Below are 10,022 nucleotides of genomic sequence, written 5' to 3' on the forward strand. Positions count from 1 at the left end.
ATAGAAAAGGAAGACCCAGAGTTACCGCTGCTGCAGAGGATACATTCATTAGAGTTAACAGCCTCAAATCTGCAATTAACTGCACCACAGATTGCAGCCCAAATAAATGCTTCAGAGTTCAAGTAATAGACAACATCAACTGTTCAGAGACTGCATGAATCAGGCCTTCATGGTCAAATTGCTGCAAAGAAACCACTACTAAAGGACACCAATAAGGAGGACAGAATTGATTGGGCCAAGAAACACGAGTGATGGACATCAGACCAGTGGAAATATGTCCTTTTAATGAGTCCAAATAAGATTTTTGGTTCCAACCGCCGCGTGAGAGGCGGAGTAGGTGAACTGATGATCTCTGCATGTGTGGTTCCCATTGTGAAGCATGGAGGGTGGTGGAGTTATGGTGCTTTGCTGGAGACACTGATTTATTTAGAATTCAAGGCACACTAAACCAGCATGGCTACCACAGCATTCTGCAACTATACGCCATCCCATCTGGTTTGTGCTTAGTGGGCCTATCATTTGTTTTCAACAGGACAATGACCCAACACACCTCCAGACTGTGTTAAGGGCTATTTGACCAAGGAGAGTGATGGAGTGCTGCATCAGATGACCTGGCCTCCACAATCACCCTACCTCAACCCAATTGAGATGGTTTGGGATGCGTTGGATGGCAGAGTGAAGGAAAAGCAGCCAACAAGTGCTCAGTATATGTGGTAACTCCTTCAAGACTGTTGGAAAAGCATTCCAGGTGACCTCACATGAAGCTGGTTGAGAGAATGCCAAGAGTGTGTCAAGCTGTCATCAAGGCAAAGGGTGGCTACTTTAAAGAATTTAAAATGTTTTGATTAACACTTTTTTGGTTACTACATGACCACGTGCCATTTCATAGTTTTGATGTCTTCACTATTATTCTACAATGAATAAAAATAGTCCAAATAAATAAAAATCCTTTAACGAGTAGGTGTTTCCAAACTTTTGACTGGTACTGTATCTAAATAAAATAACTAGTTTCTTACATTATTCAGCAAAAAAGGGTGAAGGCAGACTTGGGAGAAATTCTAGTCAAGTTTTTTTTTCTCATGGCTAAATGAAGGTATTAAGCTATTGTTAGAGGTGTTCTTTAAATGAGACATTCTACTGCGGTTGGTTGATGCTATAAAAAGAGAATAAGATTTTTCAATAAAGCTATTTTTGCCCCTCGCTTCTTCAAAATGAAAGACCTCAATTTGCAAACAAAGCTGTAAGAAGCCATGAGCCTATTTGTTTTTCGCTTAATGTCCAAGGTCTTTCTTCCATTATTGGAAAACATTATGAATCACCATCATTACAAATCACCATCAAAATCATCCAGTTGTTATCAAGGCATCATGTACATATTACATTTTAATACCACCTAAAAATGTCTTACAATCACTTTGCCACAGTTGCATTAATTATGTGCAAGTTCTCTTCATAATTTCATATTCCTCAAAGTTGCAAGTCAATTTGAATGTCTGTGTATATCTAGCTAACAATTATTCTTTGACACTGACTCTGGGTGTGTGTAAGTCTCAGTGTCTTAATGGTGAGCTAGCACACATATCTAAACACAGTGAACTGAACACCCATGGACAGGTATATGCTCTGTATTCAAGGGTTAAAGCAGGAGAGGCTTACTAATCTCTTATCGGTAAAGGGAGATGGAAAAAAGGCATACATTTGGAAAATAACAACAAGAAAAATAACGGTAAACATAACCTCCTGAGGTTACTACAAACAAATATTCAAGTAAAGAAACTACACCATAGCAGCGGCAATATCGGCAAAACAGCACACAGCACACCGGTTCTGCGGGGGACACAGATAAAGCTAAGTCCTGGACTAAACAAATACTTCAGTGGATATTCTCCATTCACCATGCTTTTTAGTCCACCACTAGGTTTAACCTGTATCTCGGAAACCGGCCCTCTATATTGGTATTTTTTTAATTCAGTGTGACAAGTAGTGGTAGGACGAAACCAATCAAGCCATGCCTCATCCAATTTTTTTATATGCCAAACACCTGGAATGTGACAAAAACTAAATTAATTTCAACTTTAGGACACAACAGACATGGCACAAAAACAACTACAGAAACAAGTGCCTCCATATATCCCATGATGTCTTATTAGCCTGGTGAAGTGAAAAGGAACTATCCAGTTTGGATCCAGGCTAACTTGACATACCCCATCATTTTGTTTTTTTTACTAGTGTTAAAATGTCCCATTAACTACATGTTACCAACGAGTAAAACCTCCCATCAATACAGTTACAAAAATAACAATACAAAATGTATAATAATAATAACAACCTTAGTTTGTTGGCTTTGGAAAGGGTTTGTGGCTATGTCTGCAGTACTTCATATCCAGGCTTAGTTTACACCATTTATCTTTTAGAGCATTTCTGATATTGAGAATCTTATATTTAAAAACAGGTCAAATACACCCACAAGTTTAAAAATATATATATTTAGAAGTGACTATACCATATCGAATAACCAGTGAAGTAATACATGAGGTGTTTAGTGTTATAAGTCTCCTGTAAATGAATACTTTATGAGTACGTAAAAGTGTGGGTCTACTAAAAGTGTGTATGTGTAGTCCGTTTGAACAAGTGCTTCCAATGTTCTTTGTGAGGGGGGGACAAAATACTACAAAAATGATTACACTCACCTACAGAGTGAATATGATTAGTTGGTTGGGCATAAAGATGCGTTCTCCCCTACCCAATCTCTGACAACCATGGGATAAAATCAGGCAATCAACGACTTCAAGACATCTGTCAAAAACAATTAACACTCCAAAACAAAAAGGAACCAAAAGTAGGTCAAGTGTCACAGTATTTAACAAGATAATACATTTGGATGTGGGCTACGGGTAAAAGGTTAAGGGGGGAAATGCTCCTGCAGGTATGTATGAGATACAAGGTCCAATATTGTACGTCAACTAAATGGTTTGGGAAGTAAAGGGCCACCAACACGCAAGGGATCAAGCATTAGAGTACGCTGCATTCAAAACGGTCATTACAATCATCCTCAAAGGTCGTGCTTTTAAAACAAAAAGCAAAGCCACAATAACAGAAAAAAAACAGTACAAGGAAAAAAAAAATCATTTAAAACAACGATTTGCTTGCTGTTGAGTTTTGGCTCGACAACCAACCAAGGTCAGAGACAGACACGCCATCAAGACAGTGCCATAGTCCCAGTAGTAATACTCAAGGAACACGTTCAGCCAAAGCCCTGTATGCCTTTTCTCTACCCCGCTCCCTACCTCCCTCCTCTGACAAGGTTAGAAATAAGTCTCCACGATTCAAAGTTTTGTTTTCGGGAAAGGTGAGAAAGATTGAAATTGAGATTTTAAACAACATGAGTCAGGTAAGCATCTAAGAGTCTGATATTATGGCCGCTAGTAAAACGTCCATGCATGCAGAGAACACGCCACTTCCACAGCACAGAACAGAGGCAGCCTGAGAAAGTTGACCTTAAAGTTACGACATGTATGAAGCAGTGTTCACAGTCTCTTTTTAGAATCACAACCAAAACCCTGCTAGATGGATTCAACTAGATGAGAATATAAAAAAGGTAGTTCCCAGACTTGTATGTTTTCTAAACCTGGTTCATGCTAGACACTGACGGGAAAGCCTCTGGTAAACAAAGGGGTGGTGGAGGGATAAAAACCTGAAAAACGAGAAACTACATGGTTGTTTAAGAAACCTCATCACAGGGCTACACAAGAAATACCACAACTATCCGATGACGCCACACACTGACGTCACTCTAACGTTGTACACCCACTGTCCTCTCTTCCAACTTTGACGCAAGCATGCTACTTAGTAATTTCCTGTTTTTAAAGACAAGTCACTTTTCAACCACAACAAATAAAAATCATATTCACTTCTGTCTGTGATGTGCGTTTGACAGACTGGTCAATACAACTTCTGACCTGCCTATAAAGATTTAAACTCTGATATTACTCAAAATATGCACTGACCAGATGTTTTATTAACTCAATGTAATTACTTTGATGACTACAAGAAAATACATGCTATTCTTATTCTAAGATATGTAGAGGCAGTTTCCCAAAGAAAAAATAAAAACTTGCTGGTTCGATTTTTGAAATTAATGATAGTATCAGCATTTACTTTACTCGAATACCCTCCGCTGCTGTGTCCTGGCTGTTGAGGATACTATGTTGTCTTTGAGACCATTAACAACATTTCCATGCAACTTCCTGATTTTTTTTTAACCACCCCTAAATATATTTTATGGTTGGTATCCTCCAGTCTAGTTCTACACAAATACCCTCCCTCCCCCTACCTCTGAGTGACACTTTCTGGCCGATACGTATTGATTAAAAAGCTCTTCTTCACTGACCGCTTACCCTCAAAATCAGCATTACCCCCTCTGTAAATATAAAACCATGATTTTACCACAACTAAACAAACGTTTTCCCCGTATTTTTTGTTTTGTTTAACGTCGCTGGAGAGCATGGATGAAAGAAAATGTTTAAAAAGAGACGAAACAAAAAGCTAAGCTGACATCTTTTCATTACTGATTGTGATGTTGAAATGATTAAATACATTTTTCATCCCTTGATAAATTTGGCCCGCCAGTCCCCATCACATGTTGCGTGGGGGGGGGCGGTGAGTGCCACGGCTGGCTAACACCTCCCTCCCACCCCGCCCATCCAGAATGTTGAGGAGGGTTCACGATCTGCACCCCCTTCCCTCCCCAGCTGGCAGACCCTACCCCCCGGTAAAGGGTAACATGTTCCCTGGGTATAAGAGGTTCCAATCCGTCGTCTCCCATAGTGAATGACCTGGTAGGAGAGAGACAGAGGGAGACCAATATTAATCGAAAAATATGCTTTAATCCCATCCCCCACACATACAGATCCTTCGAACATTTCATTCCAAAATTGAATTGGATTAATATGGAAATGGTCCCCCTTTTCCTGCTATAACAGCCTCCACTCTTCTGGGAAGGCTTTCCACTAGATGTTGGAACATTGCTGCAGGGACTTGCATTCAGCCACAAGAGCATTAGAGAGGTCAGGCATTGATGCTGGGCGATTAGGACTGGCTTGCAGTCATCGTTCCAATTCATCCCAAAAGTGTTTGAAGGGGTTGAGGTCAGGACTGTGCAGACCAGTCAAGTTCTTCCACACCAATCTCTACAAACCATTTCTGTATGGTGCACTTCGCTTTGTGCACGAGGACATTGTCAAATCAGAAACAGGAAAGGACCTTCCCCAAACTGTTGCCACAAATTTGGAAGCACAGAATCATCTAGAATGTCATTGTATGCCGTAGCGTTCATATTTCCCTTCACTGGATCTACGGGGTCTAGAACGAACCATGAGAAACAGCCCCAGGTAATTATTATGTTGCTTCAATATATTCACATAATTTCCCTGCCTCATGATGCCATCTATTTTGTGAAGTGCACCAGTCCCTCCTGCAGCAAAGTACCCCCACAACATGGTGCTGCCACCCCCGTGCTTCACGGTTGGGATGGTGTTCTTTGGCTGCAAGTCTGCCCCTTTTTTCCTCCAAACATAACAATGATCATTATGGCCAAACAGTTCTATTTTTGTTTCATCAGACCAGAGGACATTTCTCCAAAAAGTACGATCTTTGTCCCCATGGGCAGTTGCAAACCGTAGTCTGGCTTCTTTTATGGCGGTTTTGGAGCAGTGGCTTCTTCCTTGCTGAGCGGCCTTTCAGGTTATGTCGATATAGGCCTCATCTTACTGTGGATATTGATACTTGTGGAAATTCCGGAGGAAACGGGTACACAAGGTCTTTTGCTGTTGTTCTGGGATTGATTTGCACTTTTCGCACCAAAGTCCATTCATCTCTAGGAGACTCATCTCCTTCCTGAGTGGTATGACGGCTACGTGGTCCCATGGTGTTTATACTTGTTCATCTGTACAAACAAAAGTACACGTGGTAACTACAGGCATTTGGAAATTGCTCCCAAGGATCAACCAGACTTGTGGAGGTCTACAATTTATTTTCTGAGGTCTTGGCTGATTTCTTTTGATTTTCCCATGGTGTCAAAGAGGCACTGAGTTTGAAGGTAGGCCTTGAAATACATCCACAGGTACACCACCAATTTACTCAAATAATGTCAATTAGCCTATCAGAAGCTTCTAAAGCCATGACAAAATTTTCTGGAATTTCCCAAGCTGTTTAAAGGCACAGTCAACTTAGCGTATGTAAACTTCTGACCAACTGGAATTGAGATAGTGAAATAATCTGTCTGTAAACAACTGTTGGAAAAATGACTTGGGTCATGCTCAAAGCAGATGTCCTAACCGACTTGCCAAAACTATAGTTTGTAATAAGTAATTTGTGGCGTGTTTGAAGAACACAAATGACTCCAATCTAAGTGTATGTAAACTTCCAAATTCAACTGTCTATATCTGTGTATTGTTATTCTGTACAGGCTTCCCTGTTCTTTGTGTTTGAAATTCACTGCTCGCCTGAAGGACCTTACAGATAATTGTATGTGTGGGGTACAGAGTTGAGGTAGTCATTCAAAAATCACTAATCACCATTAAAAAACTATTATTTCAGAGTGAGAGTCCAATGCAACTTATTATGTGAATTGTTTAGCACATTTTTAACCATGAATTTAAGCTGATTGAAGACATTTATTTACATGAATTTACTGACTTAAGACATTTAATTTTAAATTAATTTGAAAAAATGTTTTAAAAAACACAATTCCACTTTGACATTATGAGGTATTGTGTTTAGGCCAGTGACTAAAGAAAATCTAAATTTAATCAATTTTAAATTCTGGCTGTAACACAACATAACGTGGAAAAAGTCAAGGGGTGTGAATACTTTCTGAAGGCACTGTATATCAACTAGAGGTCGACCGCTTAAATCGGAATGGACAATTAATTAGGGCCGATTTAAAGTTTTCATAACAATCGGAAATCGGTCATTTTGGACGCCGATTAAAATGAATCTTTATTTAACTAGGCAAGTCAGTTAAGAACACATTCTTATTTTAAATGACGGCCTAGGAACGGTGGGTTAACTGCCTTGTTCAGGGGCAGAACAACAGATTTTTACCTTGTCAGCTCAGGGATTCAATCTTGCAACCTTACAGTTAACTAGTTCAATGCTCTAAACACCTGCCTCACGAGGAGCCCGCCTGTTACACGAATGCAGTAAGAAGCCAAGGTAAGTTGATAGCTAGCATTAAACTTAATCATAATCACTAGTTATAACTACACATGGTTGATGATATTACTAGTTTATCTAGAGTGTCCTGCGTTGCATATAATCGATGCAGTGCGCATTCGCGAAAAAGGACTGTTGTTGCGCCAACGTGTACCTAACCATAAACATCAATGCCTTTCTTAAAATCAATACACAGAAGTATATATTTTTAAACCTGCATATTTAGCTAAAATAAATCCAGGTTAGCAGGCAATATTAACCAGGTGAAATTTTGTCACTTCTCTTGCGTTCATTGCACGCAGAGTCAGGGTATATGCAACAGTTTCGGCCACCTGGCTCATTGCAAACTAATTTGCCAGAATTTTACGTAATTATGATATAACATTGCACAACCTTCAATGTAACAGGAATATTTAGACTGATGGATGCCACCCATTAGATAAAATACGGAACGGTTCCGTATTTCACTGAAAGAATAAACGTCTTGTTTTCGAGATGATGGTTTCCGGATTCGACCATATAATTGATCTGTGTGTTATCATGTTATAACTAAGTCTATGATTTGATAGAGCAGTCTGACTGAGCGATGGTAGGCACCAGCAGGCTCATAAGCATTCATTCAAACAGCACTTTTGTGCGTTTTGGCAGCAGCTCTGCAGTTGGACTTCAAGCCTATCAACTCCCGAGATTAGGCTGGTGTAACGATGTGATGTAAAATGGCTAGCTAGTTAGCGGGGTGCGCAGTAATAGCGTTTCAAACGTCACTCGCTCTGAGACTTGGTGTAGTTGTTCCCCTTGCTCTGCATGGGTAACGCTGCTTCGAGAGTGGCTGTTGACGTTGTGTTCCAGGTTCGAGCCCAGAGGAGCGAGACGGAAGCTATACTGTTACACTGGCGATACTGAAGTTCCTTCTAAGAACATCCAATAGTCAAAGGTACATGAAATACAAATGGTATAGAGAGAAATAGTCCAATAATTCCTATAATAACTACAACCTAAAACTTCTTACCTGGGAATATTGAAGACTCATGTTAAAAGGAACCACCAGCTTTCATGCGTTTTCATGTTCTGAGCAAGGAACTTAAACGTTGGCTTTCTTACATGGCACATATTGCACTTTTACTTTCTTCTCCAACACTTTGTTTTTGCATTATTTAAACAAAATTGAACATGTCTCATTATTTATTTGAGGCTAAATTGATTTTATTGATGTATTATATTAAGTTAAAATAAGTGTTCATTCAGTATTGTTGTAATTGTCATTATTACAAAAAATATATATATATATTTTTTAAATCGACCGATTAATCGGTCAATAATCGGTATCGGCGTGTTCATTCAGTATTGTTGTAATTGTCATTATTACAAAAAAATATATATTTTTTTTAAATCGACCGATTAATCGGTCAATAATCGGTATCGCCGTTGAAAAATCATAATCGGTCGACCTCTAATATCAACATAATTTTGCTAGCTTTATCGTTTTGCTCAAATAAGGTGGATGACAAACTGAGGAGACAAGAAAATGCCTTAGATCTGATATCTCAGCTCTAATTAGATTTTCAACCATGTTTAAACATCAATGCCCGACGTACCCCCTTGAACAGCCTGTTCCTATGGAAAGCGTTACACCCCGTAGAAGGCTGCCAGTCGTTCCTTCAGAGGCAGAGGGAACTGGTCTGAGAAACGCCCCCAGTTCTCCTCGCCCACCTGGTTCTTGAACCCATGGAGGATCTGAAAATATCAACACATAATTACAATGTACGCACAAAGCTATGCACACACATGCATACACACACATTGTGCATCAGGATAATCTCATCTTCTCCTTTCTCACACGAAGGTACTCAGTCTTGGCCCATGGCACATGAGCAACTCCAATTGAGAAAAGGTCTAACTCCTGCGTCCTCTCTCCTCCTTCCACGCTCGCCTCCTTTTGAAAAAGGTCAAAGGTAATCGAGGGGAGTTGGCGATGTGAAGGAACGTGGACGAAAATGCGCTTGTATGAAGTAACTCCACTCGCGCGTCATAAATTACGTTTATAGGGGTGGAATCCCAAAATGAATGTGTGAAGTCATAAAACTAATGTAGCTAGTTGTGCAAGAAATGTTAAAGATTCAAGTATAAGTAGGATATAATTTTTAAACGTTTGCATACTTTCTCCTTCAAGAAAACAACTGCTTCAAAGGGGGTGTGGCAGATGTCAACTCTTCCATAAAAGGACTGGCTATCAAGGCCAACACCCCACTAAGAAATTGACACTCTCCTCAACCACTTACAAGTTTCCGGGTCACGGAAGAGAGTGGACGGAATTTTACCCAAATGAAAAAGGCCAAAGTCACGATCAATTCTTACCTTGCCAAACATGTCTCGCAGATCATCCTTTGGATTTACCCATGAGGCCACTGCATCACAAAAAAATATAAAATCCTGGAGGAAATGAGAAAAAGTCTGGCTTGAGACAAGTTTTACAACTAACATCCTTCACGAAATGAGGCCATCAAAACATTAATGCAGTTCCTTTATTTTTCTTAGTCCTCAACTGATGGGGCCATGAAAAGTGCAGTTTATACGTTATCCTCAAGAGGGCAGCGTTGCCTAGGCAGCCTCACCTGCACAACTCCTCCTGGGTTGACACTGATCATAGTGCAGATGCCTCGGAACGCAGAGTCTTTCTCCTCATTGTCTCTTATGTTACGTAAAGAGGTACACCTGCCAACAGGAACAGCCACGTTTTACACCAGGCCAGAAGGGCTGCCTTTAAGTACTGCATAGAATTACAAGTCAATACCCTTATAGCACTCTGA

General features: G+C 40.0%; 1 protein-coding gene across 2 annotated transcripts in view; it reads right to left on the reverse strand.

Annotated features, from left to right (window-relative positions):
* Positions 1 to 867: 867 nt before the first annotated feature.
* The window catches only part of LOC124006845 (transportin-1), a 63,846-nt gene continuing 54,691 nt past the window's right edge, over positions 868 to 10,022 (reverse strand). The window contains exons 22-25 of one of the 2 annotated variants that reach the window (XM_046317042.1): positions 9,828 to 9,927; positions 9,571 to 9,645; positions 8,811 to 8,949; positions 868 to 4,835 (exon numbers count right to left, since the gene is read on the reverse strand). In XM_046317042.1, coding sequence (XP_046172998.1) covers positions 8,842 to 8,949; positions 9,571 to 9,645; positions 9,828 to 9,927 — 283 coding nt within the window. In that variant the 3' untranslated portion in view covers positions 868 to 4,835; positions 8,811 to 8,841. Of the gene's footprint in view, positions 4,836 to 8,810; positions 8,950 to 9,570; positions 9,646 to 9,827; positions 9,928 to 10,022 lie in introns of those variants that run through there. The other variant, XR_006833845.1, reaches the window with a different exon arrangement.

The sequence above is a fragment of the Oncorhynchus gorbuscha genome, linkage group LG20, assembly GCF_021184085.1.
Source record: "Oncorhynchus gorbuscha isolate QuinsamMale2020 ecotype Even-year linkage group LG20, OgorEven_v1.0, whole genome shotgun sequence".
NCBI classification, from domain to species: Eukaryota; Metazoa; Chordata; class Actinopteri; order Salmoniformes; family Salmonidae; genus Oncorhynchus; species Oncorhynchus gorbuscha.